Source organism: Hyperolius riggenbachi, chromosome 1 (assembly GCF_040937935.1).
Source record: "Hyperolius riggenbachi isolate aHypRig1 chromosome 1, aHypRig1.pri, whole genome shotgun sequence".
NCBI lineage: Eukaryota > Metazoa > Chordata > Amphibia > Anura > Hyperoliidae > Hyperolius > Hyperolius riggenbachi.
The window spans coordinates 412,029,361-412,047,027 of record NC_090646.1 but is presented as its reverse complement, the minus strand read 5'-3'; the positions used below and the strand labels follow the sequence as shown (position 1 = coordinate 412,047,027).

At 45.0% G+C, this 17,667-nt stretch overlaps 1 protein-coding gene across 1 annotated transcript; it reads right to left on the bottom strand.

Moving 5' to 3' along the window:
* Positions 1-239: 239 nt before the first annotated feature.
* Positions 240-7,149, bottom strand: LOC137521840 (D(4) dopamine receptor-like). The gene is made up of 2 exons (XM_068241670.1): positions 6,195-7,149; positions 240-541 (listed from the first exon to the last, which is right to left on the bottom strand). The coding sequence occupies exons 1-2, from the start codon at positions 7,147-7,149 to the stop codon at positions 240-242; spliced, it is 1,257 nt and encodes a 418-aa protein (XP_068097771.1).
* Positions 7,150-17,667: the final 10,518 nt, after the last annotated feature.

Here is a 17,667-nt window from a genome sequence, read left to right as displayed (position 1 = left end):
TTAACTGCTCTGTAAACTGTGAAGGAAGTGTGTGAAGCATACTACTCCTGGCGCTGTGCCACTTCTGTAAAATATTCAGATATGCAGAACAGTCATGTTAGGCCTCAATGATCTTTGTGACACACATATCGGTTACATAAGAATCCGTAACTGCGTACACGTTAGACATTTGTACTCAAGGAGAGCATTGGTAAGAGTTCACCACATGAGTAAGCAAGCTTGATGTTCATAGTTGAATCTCATAAAACAGAGTCTGCTGTCTGAGTGAGGAGCATGCAAGTCGAGGACATGCTGCATGAGCGTTCCTGAATGGCAATTTCTGCATTACTATTTGTAACATTGTCGACAGAAGTCTTTTTACGACTTTTCCGATAGGTCAAGCAGGAACCCCATGGGCACAGTCTTCGACCCAATTGCCTGAATTTGTGGCGAAAGCTCCTGTTGATCCAGAAGTACACAAAGCAATTAAGGAAGCCATTTCCACTGGGAAGCCACAAAGCCACAAACTCCACCCACTCTGGAACTCGTTCATATGTAATGGCTGAAAGAGTAATCAAAAGGGGGTGGGGGATAAAAACACAAATAAATCAGCGGGTATTTACACATTTTCTAAGAGGAGAAACATGTCTAATAAGAAGCATATGGAGTGTTACATCTTTATTCTCTTTCAAAATAACAGTGGCATGGCAGCCATGAGCATCTTTTGGTCTCTGAAATGCAGACATCAAACCAACAAACGTTCATTCTGGTGATACCCTTAATGACTAACTGGAGGCGGGAAAAAAATAAAAATAAATCACTTTTTCAAAGCACTTTTTCAAGCACTTGGTGATTTTTCTATCCTTTCTATTGAATCGCAAACGCTCAGAAAATGTGCAGGAGCCGTGTTTGCGATTGGATAGAAAGCTCATCGTTCATGTGAGAAACTCACATAGAGCAATATTGCAGAAGCGTTTTTAAGGCGATTTTTAAAAATTGCTAGTGCAAAAAAAACAAAAAACTAAAGAAAACCCCCTTGCTCTAATGCCTCTTGCACACTACATGCGATTCCAAATTTTTTATTGGTACTGCATGCTGCGTTTTTCTTTTGATAGCATCCAGTGGAAAATCGGACTCGCAAATCGGATTTGCAGTGTGCAGGGAGCCTTATGCTGGGAATACACGTTTCGTTTTTGCCTTCGTTTAAACCTTCGTTTCGATTGTGCCTTTTGTCCTTTTCGATCCCGAAATAATCGACCGTACGGTTAATACCACCACCCACGGTTTCGGTTTTTTTTTCCGATTCTGATGGTTTCGTTTTTCCAATGATCGAAGGCTGCAAAGAAACGAAACGTAGTACAGGGACGGACGGCATAAACGAATATGTAATCGATCTGAACAGCCATCAAGCCTACCAATGGCTCGAACATGTTCGATCACTAGTCGTTCGTTTTTGGGGTCTATTAATCGAAACTATAATGAGATTATGACTATTTTCACATACGTTTTCAACACTCGATTCGTTTACCGAACGAATCGAAGGCTAAAACGAAACGTGTATTCCCAGCATAAGTGTGAACAAGCCCTAATGTGTGTATGATGATCTGCAGATCTCATAGACTATCATTGCAATTTGCAGGAATGGATTTTTGGCAGGAACAGATCTTTTGCAGATACTGATCTTTTGTGTCTGTACAGCATCTGTGTGTGCAGCATCTTGCAAAGATTTTTTTCTGATGGGGAGTTCAGCTCCATAGAATAGACTGTGTAGAGTATGGCTCTCATACTACATGAAGGGTGGTAAGATTGGTCTGTGATCTTTCATTTTCAAAAGACTATGGTCTGATGTGTGTATGGGGCCTTAGACTGCACCGGACACACTGTGAATGTCGCATAGGTTTAACATTGCAGTGCAACTATCCATGTTACCCATGTTACAAAGCATCCATTACTGCAGTAGACAGTGGGATGTGGGATGTGGGGGGGAGGGGGGGGGGGGGGGGGAAGGATGGGTGGAAAAACAAGGGGTGCCTAATGAGAGAGGGTTGAGCCCTCTGAAACGCGTTGCTTAGCGACAAAAGTTTTTACTTGTGATTCACACGGCAGCCGCCGTCTATTTCCTACTTGCATTATTTGGAGGTTCGGCCCAACATACACTTGCACTGGCAAATTGCTTAAACTAGAGTGACCAGACGTCCCGGATTGCCCGGGATGCGTCCCGGATTCGGGGTCCGCTGTCCCAGGCTTAATGAGGTCCCGGGAAAAGTCCCGCTTTCAGCAGCAGGACGTTCCGGCCTTGGGACTCCGGCCACTCTCTCCTTATGAACTGGCAGCGGCGTCTATAGACGCCGTGCCAGTTCATTGCCTGCAGCCCCGCTCCAGCCTCTTCCGGTGTCTGTTCCGACACCGGCAGGCGAGCAGGGCTATGGCAAGATGGCTGCCGAAGCCCTGTACTGGAGACTATTTGTGTCTCCAGTACAGGGATTCGGGCGCCATCTTGCCGTAGCCCTGTCAGCGCGGGAGATATGCAGGGGGAAGGTGGTCCCGGGAGCAGCGCGTCAGAGGCCGGAGACTTCTGCCAGGTGAGTAAATGCTTTTTTTCTAGGTGAACTTTGCCCGCATTACGTTTCTTTTCTGGTGAAATGTTTGCCCGCATTGCGTTAATTTTCTGGTGAAATGTTTGCCCGCATTGCGTTAATTTTGTACTGACATGTTTGCCCGCATTGCGTTAATTTTGTACTGACATGTTGCCCGCATTGCATTTATTTTGTGCTGACATGTTGCCTATTGCGTTTATTTTCTGGTGTCCGGGGTAACTGTTACTGCATTTATTATTTAATGGTCATAGATGGCTATGTTTGCTGCTTTGTGGTTACGGTATACTATTAGCATCACACAGTTTCTGCACACCCATGATGCAAAGTCTCGTTTGTCCACATCATGGCGTAAACACTGCTTTCTTATGCCTCGCTGTTACATCATTATGTTAGCTCCGCCCAGACAATGTCATGGCCACGCCCATCTTCGCCTCCCCCCTGGTCACTCTACTTAAACACAAATTTCTTAACCCACCCACCACTGCCTGCAGCCGCCTATAGTGGCATCACAGCGCTCAGGCTAGGTGGAAAATATACCAGAGCAGCAGCCTGCTATTACAGTTCTGAAGGAGGCTATCGTCTGCACGCCTTGTGGAGGAGTACTTCTGCCAAGACCTGGTCCCCGGTCCAAGTGGGACAAAGCCTGTCTGCTGGCCACCCCGTATGGGACAGTCAGCCACAGATCCAGGTGAGAATATTCCAAGGCCGGCTGGCCATTTTTATTGAATGACAACCTGAGTGCGCTCTCCCCCACCCCTTGTTTTTCCACCCATCCCACTGTCTACTGCATATTATATACCACCTAGAGTGGCACCCAAGAGAGCAGCACCCTCCGATGACAACTACACAGACTTGCACAGTATTGTCAAGATCGCTTCCTCTGTCCAACACAGGCGTTTAGGCTCCCTTCCTCTTCAAAGCATCCATTACATCACACTGCAATGCCCCACTGTAAACTAGGCTTAAAGCTCCCACCATGCAAAAAAAAAAAAAAAAAAAAAAAAAAAAAAATTAAAAAGACACATTGAAATTTATTTTTTTTACCTAAGTGTTCATACTTTAATTGCCAAGCACTGAAAAGTGTTTGTTTTTTTATATCAGATTAACAAAAAAAAAAAAAAAAAAAAAAAATTATTATCTCCAGGGATAAAAAAAACTGAAGAGAAGTAAAGTTTGAATTTTTTTTAAAGTCGATTTAAAAAAAAAATTAAAAAAAAAAAATGCAACGGCTAAAGCCTGGTACTCACTTTGAGGGCTGGAACCCACAGGAGCGCTTTTGGCAGCGTTTTGGCAGCACTGCGATACGCTAGCAGTTTGCCAAAACGCTGGGCTAATGTTAATGGATGGGGCAACTTCCACGCAGGACCTGCAGCATTTTGGGAGCGTTAGCGCTTCAATGTAAAGTATTGAAACGCTAGCAGAAACGCTCAGCAAAACCTAAACTGAGCGGTTTTGCTAGCGTTTTGCGGTTCAGCACACTGTAACAAAATTAAAATTCACAGGACCAATCAGGATAAAAACGCTACGCACCCGCTGGGCAAAAAAATACAATGTTGCAAAACGCGACCGAAAACGCGCATGAATCCGCTTGCAAACCGCTCAGACAAAACGCTAGCGGTTGCGTTTTGCGTTTGCTGATTTCAGTGGGTTCCAGGCCTCAATGATGATTGGCCAATCATTGACCAATTTTACCACCTCTATGTAGAATAAGCTTACTTACACAATCTGCTCGTAGAATTCAATATCAATTGACCCTCATACTACTTTGGGCTCTATTCATAAAACATTTGCGGGGGAAAAAAAAAAAAAAAAAAAAATATCTTGGAGGGAAACCACTGCATCGGTATTTTAGACTTGTGTGTGCCAATTCATAAAAAAGTTTACACTTGCGATAAAAAGGTCGGGGAATTCCCAAACTAAACTAGCGGTGCTGGCGGAGTTGATACATTGGCTATCATTCATAAGGCATTTCCGCATGCGGAAATGTTTAAAACAGCTGACTTTACCGAATACTTAGCAAGTTCGGCATTCATAAAGCCTCTTTCCGCATGAAAAGCTGACACTACCGAGCAGAGCGATACATCACCGCCTTGTGCGGGGATTTTCGTTAAAAAAATGTAACAAAATGGTAATTAATAAAGATTACCGCAAGCGGTATGAGGATGGGGAAATACCGCTCCCTCTGATGTGGCGATAACAATGTAAAGTTAATGGAGACACAGACCTCCCAGGCAGCTGCAGTAGAGCGGAACACGGAGAAATGTATCAACTCGGCAGCTTCCTGTGTCTCCGCAAGCCTACCGCCTGCCTAGTTCGGGAAATCTCCGCAGTTCTATCGCACCTGAACACTTTTTTATGATTGTCCACCCAGAACTCTAAAATACCGGCAGCGGAGTTTTACCGCATTGATTCTCCTTACCGCCAGCTCTTTTATGAATGATACCCATTTCTCTGTGCAGAGACAGAGTTAGAGCTGGTCCACACTAGGTCCGGAAACGTATCCGTGGCTGCGTTTTTCAAACCTGATGAAAAACGGAGTCCCGGATACTAATGTTTAAAATAGCAGCCAGCCTCACCCAAGTAAAAAACAGATCCGTCTGCGTTTGCGGGCACCCGTTTTCAAAACCTGAACGGAAGGTCCGGACCTGCTGCATTTTCACGCAACGGATCAGGACCACGGATACACGCAGGGGTAGTGAAAAGCAATGAGAAAACGCAACTCCAGCTCCACAGGCAAAAAACTGATGTGAAAACGGATAGCCTGAGCTTTATGATTGGCCCAAAAAAATCCTCCCACTCCTTCCTAATGATAGAGACGTTTTCTGTCAGGGAAAAACTGAACGGAAACTGATGCAAAACTGATGCAAAACTGATGCAAAACTGATGCACCTTCATCAGTTTGCAGTACGGAGGTACTTCCCCTAATCTTCCCCTGATCCGGACTGCAGTGTCCGTCCTGCAACTGTGTCTAGTGTGGACCTAGCCTTACTATAAAGGAGGCAGCCCCAACTTCTCTTTTTAACTGCCTCTCCTTGCCCTGAATCTTCTAGTCTTTGTAAACAATCTATTTAATTGCCGCAGCTTAAAAGAACTTCAAGAAATGTTACACATGCAGGCTTTCTGATGTGAAATGTATCTGAAAACAGGTACCCAAGGGGTAAAACGAACAACAAAAAACCACAGTCTGGGTATTCTAGGATGCCTGTTTTTGTTCTGCTCTCACTGCTACTGCCTGGGAGGTCTGTCCCCATTAGCTTGACTGTTATCGCATGCTTATCTCCTTTTCTAAACAGTCGGTATTCTCCGTTCCAATTCCGCCTGCTCTAATCTTTATGAATTGACATGTAGTGACATGTATTGTGATAATCACTGGATAAGGCAGTAATTTCCTGCACTGCTCAGGAATGTCAGCTTTTCATGCGGAAACAGGTTTTATGAATGGACACTTTGCTAAATGGTCGGTAAAGGCAGCTGTCTTGAGCTTTACCGCATGCGGGAATGCTTTATGAATAAAGGCCACTGGGTTGGTAAAATTGGTCAGTGATTGGCCATTATTGAAAGTGTGTACCAGGCTTTAGCATGCAATTTAAACCTGCATCACTTAAGAAAATGTCTTACCATTATATAGGATGGTGACCATGCAAGGAGCCCAGCAGATGTAGAACACACAGACAACAGGGATCAGCACTCTGGATGCAGCATCTCCCCTACGTGACCCTTTATCTCCCACTCCATTGTTTGTAGGCAAGTGTATGCTTAGGTCAACTGGTGTGCTGCCATCCACATTTGCACACACTGTGGCAATACACAGATTCTTGTTTCTGGCAGGGCAACATGCACTCATCCTTCTGCTCTGCTTCCTTGCAACCCTCCACAGGCGCAGGTTAGCAAACGTGACAATTGTTGAGCATGGGAAAAATATGACTGCAGTGAGCATAAGAGAGTAGCCCACGTTACTGGCATAGTCTGGATTACAGATAAGGGAGGCCCGAGAAAAATAGACACGGATTACTGTGCCACCTGGGATGGAGATGGGAAACAGGAAGATGGGGGGCAACAGCCAGGCTGCTGCAATTAATATTTTGACTCTACGGCGACTCATTACTCTATTGTAGTGCAAGGGAAAGAATACAGCAACATAACGCTCCAGGCTGATGGTGGCCAAAGAGTAGATAGAAGAAGCAAACACTGCGGAATTCAGGAAAGCCACAATGTGACAGTAAGGTCCAAGAGCTGTATCTTCATCATCCTCATCACCTGGCTCCAATACGAGGCTACCATACAAGTTTAGTGGAACCACTATCAAGGCCAGCATGACATCTGTACCGGTCAGGGAGATCAGGATGTAACGACTGTTACATGACCAGCCAGAAACCGATGAGGCAATGACAATAAGCACAAATATATTCCCCAGGATGATCAGGCAACCCAAGGTAGTGATGATACCAATCTTCAGTGCATGGTCATCATTCGAGCACCACCATCCTCCTGACAGTCTCTTCTGGTCCATCTCCACAGTGCTCATGTTCAAGGCAGATAGGTTTGTTAATGCTCTTAGCAATATGGACTGCATATTTAAAACATCAGATTCTTCTGGTGGCAGCTAGCAGAAGGTGGCTTTCCAACCTACACAGGAAGACATAGTGAAGTGCATTAGCGACTTAACAAAATGAGAGTGGGACTCAGGGGCTTAATTTACTTAGGCTTCTTCAGTTAGGATATCATAAGCAACATTTTTTGGGTCATTTTGGAACACAATAGTAGTGGCTGAAGGTTTAAAACCATTACAATGTAATTGCAACAAGATTATATTGTCCGTTGCAACAGAATACAATGCACCAATGTTTAAGTAGCCTTAGGCTATGCTCACATTGACACATTGCTGTGCATAGCCTGTGCAAAAATCAGTCTTCTTCCACATCGCAAAAACATACGCATAAGTGAATTGGCTCCACCACAAAATGTACTATATGCATGACTGTGCACGCCAATTCAGGGGTAGAAGGCAGGCCCCTGGTCCAAGCTTGATTGCGATTATCTACATACCGCATTAGGGCTCTTTTCCATTAGCAACCGTGTGCGTTTGCGGAAGCCATTTTTTCTACTTCCCACGATTGTGCAGTGCTGCCATCGGGAACAGATCGTGTAGGCCGGCAATTGCATGCAGGCAAATGGAAAATTAGCACGGCGAACTACAATTAAGTCACAGTGCTCTTTCAATCAGTAAAATGGCTGCAACCCACTTTTTGAGGCCTCTTTTTCCTGTTGAACTGTGTGCTCAGCAGGCAGTTACCAGGCGTCAGTGAGCAATAACCAGGCAGCATTGAGCAGTTGTGAGAGTTTGAGAGGCATTTCACTGCCTATAAACAGTCCGTGGAAAAGAGGCCTGAAACAGATCGCAGCTAGTAGAAAAGTCCTGTGCAAAAATGTGGTTCCCAGGGAAGCTCAAACTCACTGTGGAGCAAGCCAAGCTGCTCTGCTAAATTTCAAAACAGTTGATAGGCAGTGAAAAGACTGTCGAACTCTCACAACTGATCGTTGCTGCCTGGCAATTGTTCGCTGTCTGCACAGTTTAGTCACCTGTGGAAAATGGCCCTTGGGCTGATCTTTTATTGATAGGAGAATCAAAGGTTTGCTTATCGCAGGCTAAACCTCCTGAGTCCCAGACCTCCTTTCCACGAACTGTTGATAGGCAGTGAAATGCCTCTCAAACTCTCTCAACTGCTCACTTCTGCCTGGTAACTGCTTGTTGCTGCAAGATAAATGCTTACTGATACCTGGTAACTGCTTGCTGAACACACAGCTCAACAGTTCGTGGAAAGGAGGCCTTATGCAGCTTACATTGAGGCTGGATTTAAACTTAGATGCATTGCTTTGAGTCAAGTTGCATCCCATTGCCAAAATAAGCTGCTACTCAGTAAAAAAAAAAAACAGTTCCTGTGCATGCATACTCGCTTATCTACTAACAAACATTGGAAGCTTTTTTACAAAAACAGTCTTTAGAAGTGCTGCAATACATACATGTACACAACATAAAATGGAAGCACACTCCACCTAAATCAGTGGTCAGCATGAAGAAACCTCTGTAATCAGTGTAATGATTGCAACAAAGAAACTGTCACCTGCTTTGCAAGTATCTGACTCACAGTAAAAGTTCCTATATTATTGAATGAAATAGTTCTAAACAAAATACTTCCCTTTTTGACATCTCATACCTCAGACTAGTTAAGATAAAACAATGGTTTCCATCCAACAACAGAGCTACCTGGGTAAACAGACAAGCCCTTTATCTGTTTAATAAAAAGATGTTAGGGGTCAATTTCCTTTTACAGAAAATATAAGCCCAGTAGGGGCAGCAGAGTATTCAGTGCCTACCTTAAAGCCTCTTTTCCATGGACTGTGTTGAACTGTGTGCTGAGCAAGCAGTTACCAGGCAGCAGCAAACAGTTGTGAGAGTTTGGCCTCTTTTCCACAGACAGTTGATAGGCAGTGAAATGCCTCTCAAACTCTCACAACTGCTTGCTGCTGTCTGGTAACTGCGCACTGCAGCCTGGCAACGGCTTGCTGAGCACACAGTTCATCGGACCATGGAAAAGAGGCCTTAGTGCCCGTGGAAGAAAGGCCTTAAATCAACCAAAAATAGTTTTTAGCTACTAGGGGTATGATGACTAGTTTTAGGCCTCTTTTCCATGGACTGTTGAGCTGTGTGCTCAGCAAGCAGATAGCATGCAGTTGCGAGAGTTTGAGAGGCATTTCACTGCCTATCAAATGTCCATGGAAAAGAGGCCTTAAAATAGAAAACTGTATGTCAGTCAAATTTATGCAGCTTTAAGGCCTCTTTTCCACGAACTGTTGAGCGGTGAGCTCAGCAAGCAGTTGCCAGGCAGCAGTGAGCAGTTACCAGGCAGCAGCAAGCAGTTGTGAGAGTTTGAGAGGCAGTTCACTGCCTGTAAACAGTTTGTGGAAAAGAGGCCTAAAATGGATCAACTGAATCCTGTCTAGGTGGAATTTGATTGGTCCATGTTTTAGCTACATAAATTTGCATACAAAATGTACTAACTTTGCATTAGCTCAAATTTGCACCTTATTCATCATCCCCAATACTGATAATTGACTGACAAACAATTTTGAATTTTAAGGCCTCTTTGCATGATTCTGTATCTATTTTCAGCATATTGACCATCCCTAATAATAACCGATCTTTCAGCTTTATTAATTAATCAGTATTAGGCCTGGAACCCACTAGCAGTATGTTAGTAAGACATTTCTGAACACTTGTGATTTGAAAAGCTCTAGCTAATGTAATGCTATGGGTGTGATCCCACTAGAGTGATGGGATTTTATAAAAATCCCCCATAGCACTGCATTAGCAAGAGCTTTTCAAATTACTAGTGCTTGGGAAAGGCTGCTAGGGGGTTTTTATGGTTAATTTTACAGCACTTATCAAAGGATTCCAAATTATACAGAAACGCATCTAAAGCTGAGTACACACGTACGATAACGATCGTTCGAAAACGACCGATAACGACAATCGGACCGATAATCGTGCATTCCAAATTTTCCAACGATCGTTTTTTTGGACGATAACGACCGTTATCGTTCAATCCGACCGATCCAACCTGGTGGATTTTTTCGAAAGATAATCGTTCAATCGTTGCAGTGTGTACAAGGATTGTCCGATAATGATTATCTGTAGGGTAGTACGCATGTTCTTATTGCCTGTCATAACGTCACTCCCGTTTGTGCACGCATTTTTTTATCGTTCGTCGTTCAGTACTTTATACTTATATCGTTCACGTGTGTACACAATCGTTCATTACGAACGATCTTTTCGGTCTAATTTGAATATCGTGTAAACGTCACGAATCGTTCGTAACGAACGATCTTTATCGTACGTTTATACGAACCCTTAACCAGCAGTATTTGCTAGATCACAGGTCTGTGGGTTGTTTTGAGCCGGTCCACACGCCTGGGCTCTCTATTTTCAGGCATGTAGAGCAGCAGAGTGACACCAGATGTGTCTTCCCTACAGTGCAAAATGCTAACACACATCGGGAGCTGTATGAAGTATGCTGCAGCACAACTTAGGCCTCTTTTCCACAAACTGTTTACAGGCAGTGAAATGCCTCTCAAATTCTCACAACTGCTCGCTGCTGCCTGGTAACTGCTTGCTGAGCACACAGCTCAACAGTTCGTGGAAAGCAGGCCTTAAGCTGGCCATACACTGGCCCGATTTACCGCCGTTTCGACAGCAGATTCGATCACTGGGATCGAATCTGCTGCCAATCGTTCACGATACACGCCGAATTTCGATTCATTTCGTCCGATCCCGTCAATCGCGCCGTGCGGAAAATTACCGTCGATCGCCCGCGGGTAAAGAGCGCATCGCTAGCGGCGTTCGAGTGCCCGACGACCGACGCAATAGAGCCCGCATACATTACCTGCTCCGCCGGCGCGACTGCCCCCGCTTGTCTCCGCTCTGGTCTCCGGCATGCCTTCACTTATTCCTGCCCGGCAGGAAGTTTAAACAGTAGAGGGCGCTCTACTGTTTAAACTTCCTGCCGGGCAGGAAGAAGTGAAGCATGCTGGAGCCGGAGACCAGAGCGGAGAAGAAGAGCGGAGAGAGACCCGGGAGTCGCGCCGGCGGAGCAGGTAATGTATGCGGGCGGGGGAGCGGCGGCAGCAGCACCACCACCTCCACAAAAGATTGTGATCGGTTTCAGGCTGAAATCGGTTCACAATCTGTTTGCAGTAAAGGTAGCCATACGATCCCTCTCTGATCAGATAGGGATCTGTCTGTTGGTCGAATCTGATGGCAAATCGACCAGTGTATGGCTACCGTGTGACCTCTTTCCCAACATACAGTTTAACTGTGTGCTCAGCAAGCAGTTACTAGGCAGCAGTGATCAGTTACCAAGCAGCAGCAGGCAGTTGTGAGAGTTTGTGAAGTATTTCACTGTCTATCAACTGTCTGTGGAAAAGAGGCCTAATAGCTGTAATGAGGACTGAATGACAGCGGGACACCATAAGGCCTCTTTTCCACAGACAGTTGAGCTATGTGCTTAGCAAGCAGTTGCCAGGTAGCAGTGGGCAGTTGTGAGTTTGAGAGGCATTTCACTGCTTATCAACTCTCCATGGAAAAGAGGCCTAACCTTGGGGAACTCCTCACCAGCCAGACCTACCCAGTCCCCACCTCTCACCCCTTTAAAGGGAAGGTTCAAGCAAAAAAAAAAAATGAGATTCACTTACCTGGGGCTTCTACCAGCCCCATGTAGCCATCCTGTGCCCTTGTAGTCACTCACTGCTGCTCCAGTCCCCCGCTGGCAGCTTTCTGACCTCGGAGGTCAGGGCCACATTGCATACATTTTTACGCATTCCAGCTAGTGCAGGAACAAAAATTTACGCGTTTCACCACTAACGCGTAAAAATGTATGTGTTAATGTTCCTGCACTAGCGGGAATGTGTAAAAATGTACGCAATTTGGCCCTGACCTCCGAGGTCAGAAAGCTGCCAGCGGGGGACTGGAGCAGCAGTGAGTGACTACGAGGGCACAGGATGGCTGCATGGGGCTGGTAGAAGCCCCAGGTAAGTGAATCTCATTTTTTTTTTTTGCTTGGACCTTCCCTTTAAGCCTAATTTCCATGGACAGTTGATAGGCAGTGAACTGCCTCTCAAACTCTCACAACTGCTTGCTGCTGCCTGATATCTGCTCACTGCTGCCTGGCAACTGCTTGCTGAGCACACAGTTCAACTTCTTGTGGGAAAGAGCCCTTAACCCCAACACCCATGGAAAAGAAATTGACCTCTGAGACAAACAGCCTTCCTAAGATCCCCAGGAAAATGTTTGGACTGAAAAGGGGTCCTGAAGCCAAAAAAGAAAAGGTTGTGGATCCCTGAAATACTGCTGGCAGAACCTAATCTTTTCAAAGCACTGATACCTGACAGCTGATTAATTAGTGAAGCTGAGTGATCAGTTGTTAATAGGGATGATCAATAAGATGCAAATAATTCCAACATGATGCAGGATTATGCTAATTATGTATGCAAATATGTGCAGCTTGAAAACTGACCAATCGCATCCTGTCTAGGCAGAATTCGATTGGTCTATTCTCAAACTACCTACATAAAAATTTTGCACAACCCTGCATCAACTTGGAATTCTTTGCATCTTATTGGCCTTCCCTAATTATTAACCACTTCAGGACCACAGGCTTTACTCCCCTCCCCAAAGACCAGGCCATTGTTCACAAAAATGGCCACTGCAGCTTTAACGCCTCGCTGCAGGGCCACACAACTAAACATACAAGTGATTCCCCCTCCCTTTTTTCCCCACCAACAGAGCTCTCTGTTGGTGGGCTCTGATCGCTCCCCCAGGTTTATTTTTTTATTATAAATTTTTGTTAGTATTTTTCTATTAAATTTCCCAATTTCCTTTTTATTTTTCTTTCCTCCCCCGCTGAAGCCTATGACAGCCAATTACGCTGATTGGCTGAATCAGCGTGATCGGCTGTCATAGGCTTCAGCCAGGGGGACAGCCATGTCACACAGCTGTCCCCAGTACAGCGCTGCCATAGATCGCAGCACTGTACCGCTATAAAAGACTAGTCTAACAGTCTCCTAGCACTAGAAGGCTGATGCGGAGATGCACACGCAATCTCCTGCAAATCCCCGCCCCAGGACCTGACGCCAATTGGCATTAGGCGGTCCTGGGACTGCCGCCCTGATCCCGCCCATAGGCGGTCCTCAGGAGGTTAAGAGCGATTAAGGCCTCTTTTCCATGGACAGTTGAAATGCCTCTCAAACTCTCACAACTGCTCACTGCTGCCTGGTAACTGCAGTGAGAAAAGAGGCCTTAGGGTGGTAAATGAGATGCAAATATTTCTGAGTTGATGCAGATTTGTGCAGCTTGAAAATGAACCATTGAATCCCACGAAGGTAAAACTCGATTGACTCATTCTTAATTTGCATAATTTTTCCATACAAAATTTGCCTACTCTTGCATCAACTCCAAAGGCTCATACACACATCAGACTATAGTCTTTGGAAAATGAAAGAACACAGACCAATCTTACCACCCTTCATGTAGTATGAGAGCCATACTCTACACAGTCTTTTCTATGGAGCTGAACTCCCCAACAGACAGAAATCTTTGCAAGATGCTGCACACAAAGATGCTTTACACATTCAAAAGATCAGTATCTGCAAAAGATCTGTTCCTGCCAAAAATCCATTCCTGCAAATTGCATTCATAGTCTATGAGATCTGCAGATCATCATACACACATGATTTAACTGACATTCATCTGCAGATCAGATCCACCAGGATGGATTTTCAGATCTGCGGATGATTGCTTGATCTGCAGATGAATGTCAGTTAAATCATGAGTGTATGATGATCTGCATATCTCATAGACTATCATTGCAATTTGCAGGAACGGATCTTTGGCAGGAACAGATCTTTTGCAGATACTGATCTTTTGTGTCTGTACAGCATCTGTGTGTGCAGCATCTTGCAAAGATTTTTTTCTGATGTGGAGTTCTGCTCCATAGAATAGACTGTGCAGGTATGGCTCTCATACTACATGGAAGGGGGTAAGATTGGTCTGTGATCTTTCATTTTCTAAAGACTATAGTCTGATGTGTGTATGAGCCTCAAGTTGATCAGGTTTATGCAAATTTATGTAGCTTGAAAATGGACCAATTGAATTTCACCAAGGTGAAATTCAGTTGGTCTATTTTCAAACTGCAACTAATTTTGAGTTGGTGCATAATTCTAGATACATGCAAATGTATGCAGCTTCAAAATGTTCAATTTGCATAGGTTAAACATTTGAAAAAGATATGGTAAGCTTGTACAAAAAAAAAGATTGGGTGCTAGTCTCATAGGGAAGGCTGCCACGTTTATTTCCTTGTAAACAATACCAGGTGCCTGCCTGTCCTGCTTATTTATTCAATTGCAGTAGTGCCTGAATAACACCAGAAACAGGCATGCAGCTAATCTGTTCAGATCTGACAATAATGTCAGAAACCCCTGATCTGCTGCATGCTTGTTCTGGGTTTATGGCTAGAAGTATTAGAGGCAGAGGATCAGCAGGATAGCCAGGCAATTGGTATTGCTTAAAAGGAAGCAAATATGGCAGCCTATATATCCCTCTCAGGCCTCTTTTCCACAGAATGTTGATAGTCAGTAAAATGCCTCTCAAACTCTCACAACTGTCCACTGCTGCCTGGTAACGGTTTGTTGCTGCCTGATAACTGCTCACTGCTGCCTGGTAACTGCTTGGCTGAGCACACAGCTCAACAGTCTGTGGAAAAGAGGCCTCACTTCAGTTGCCCTTTAGGCCTCCTTTCCAAGAACTGTTGATAAGCAGTTAAATGCCTATCAAACTCTCTCAACTGCTCACTGCTGCCTGGTAACTGCTTCTTGCTACATGATAACTGCTTACTTCTGCCTGGTAACTGCTTGCTGAACACACAGCTTGACAGTTCCTGGAAAGGAGGTCAAAGGCCTCTTTTCCATGAACTATTGAGCTGTGTGCTCAGCAAGCAGTTGCCAGGCAGCAGTGAGCAGTTACCAGGCAGCAGCAAGCAGTTGTGAGAGTTTCAGAGGCATTTCACTGCCTGTAAACAGTTCATGGAAAAGAGGCCTTAAGTTGGTAAAGGAGTGTGCAAATTTTGCATGCAAATTTATGCAGTCTGAAAATGAACCAATCAAATCCTGCTGAGGTGGAATTCTAATGGTGCGTTTTCAAGATGCATCAAATTCTGCTAATTAGTTAGTAAATGAGTGCATAACCTACCTGCCTTCTGGAGAGGAAATCCTCAAAACATGCATTGTTGATTAGTCTTATGAACAGCAGTATTAACAGGTAATATGCATTGTTCAAAAGGAAATAAATATGACACCCTGCATATTCCTCTCTCTACAGGGTTACATGAATCTTCTTAGTCCTGTACGATGATCTGTTTGAACCAAGGGTTTCCATTCATTGCAGCGGCCAAATAACTGCTTTGCTTCCTGCATTTTAACGGAGGCTGTGCACAATCTTGTGTTCCATAAACTGTCAGGTGGCCAAGCACATGGGCATGTAAACATGCAGGAAGTGTACAAATGAAAATGATCAGCTACCAGATGGTTAACCTTTGCCATCCGTTGCTTGGTCACATCACATTACAGTGTGGGCTGCTATTACCCATGTGAATCAGTGGCTGTGTGATTCTAATTGTATGCAGACTACAAACCACTTTTTTTTTTAATTTATTTTTTTTATTTAAATAAGTTGGGTATAGTTGGAATTCATTACAAAAATCTCTCTACGGAATTGCGCATGTAGCGGCAATGTGAGATAGCAGTGAGGGTGTGCTGGAGCCTGGAGAAGTAACTCACCTGTCCAGATGGTGTGTTCCTTCTCCCATATTGATACTTACATTTCTGTATCTGAAGACAGATAATAGGGGTGCTAACGTTTTTTGTATCCGAAGTGAGCAAGACTACTTAGGCTAGGTTCAGAGAGGGTGTTGCATTAGGAACGCAATGGAATAGGAAAGCGGCATCGCACGTTATGTTTCACTGTCCCTGTTAATGTACATGCAGTGCAATAGGATGCTGCATGCCACCATACCGCACCCACTGCATTGCAATGCAGTCAGTACACCACAACGAAATGCAGAACTGTGTACCTAACTTGAGACACAAGGGCCCATATGCAATTAACGATTCCCCCCCCCCCCCCTTTTTTTTTTTCCTAGGAGATAATCTAGCGTTTGTACAAGGTTTTACAAAGATTATCTGACATTTGGGGCCATCCTATTGTTGAACTCGCTAGCGCTTATTGGGCATCACCTAATTTTATTAAACTTTAAACCCCCCCCACCCCAGGCGGAAAAGAACTTGCTTCGGTGATATAATCGCCCAGCGAGTTCTTAACACGGTATCCAATTGCCATTTTCATGTCTCCTTCACGGCAGACATGAGCGTTAGCTTAGACCTGCAAAAAGCAGGTTTTAAACCAGCTAATGCACGTCGTCACCGCAGCATCTGGGGGTCTCCTTTAATAAGGAGCCCCTCAGTGCTCCTCGCCGCATATTTTAGAAGTCCCCCATGTAGCGCTGCCGGTCACCCCTGTAAATATACATACCGCCGCTAATCACCCAACGCCTCTCGCTGCAAATTCCACTGCATAATTACACTGTAATTTCTGTGCGCATAGGAGCCCGGGCAAAGCATCTTTGAATATGAAACCGGGGCTCCCCATTGGTCCGCTGTCTGAGCCATTTTATTGGCTCAGACAGCGGACCAACAGGGAGCCCTGGCTTCAGACCCTATGCGGACAGTAATTACAGTGATAGATACACTGTAATTACGCAACGGAATTTGCGGCGAGAGGTATTGGGTGATTAGCGGCGGTGTGTATATTTACAGGGGTGATTGGCAGAGCTACGTGGGGGGCTTCTAACATATGCGGCGACCTGGCGGTGAGCTCTGGGGCATGCGAGAGGAATCGGCGCGGGAGACTTGGGCACAGGAAAGTTGGTATATGGCTGATCCTGCTGCTGCACAAGTTCCCAACCGCTTTCGCCTGAGTAATGCTCTCTAACGATCAGCCACCGCGCGAAGGAAATGGGCAACTGCCCGTGGAAAAGAGGCCTCACTTTTTCAAAGACTTTTATCCCATGCATGTGTGTGTGTGGCTTTAGGCCTCTTTTCCACGGACAGTTGATAGGAAGTGAAATGCCTCTCAAACTCTCACAACTGCTTGTTGCTGCCTGGTAACTGCTTGCTGACCACACAGTTCAACTGTCCGTAAGCCTCTTTTCCATGGACTGTTGAGCTGTGTGCGCAGCTAGCAGTTACCAGGGAGCAGTGGTAAGAGTTTGAGAGGCATTTCACTGTCTATCAACAGTCTGTGGAAAAGAGGCCTTAATATGGCTCTTGTATTCATTTCCTTTTTAGCAACACTGGTTGCCTGGCAATGCATTCCTGCTGATCTCCCTGGACTCAGTGGTGTCTGAATCACTTAGGGCCCGTTTCCACTATCGCGAATCTGCATGCGTTTCCTGCATGCAGATTCGCACAGCCAATACAAGTGGAT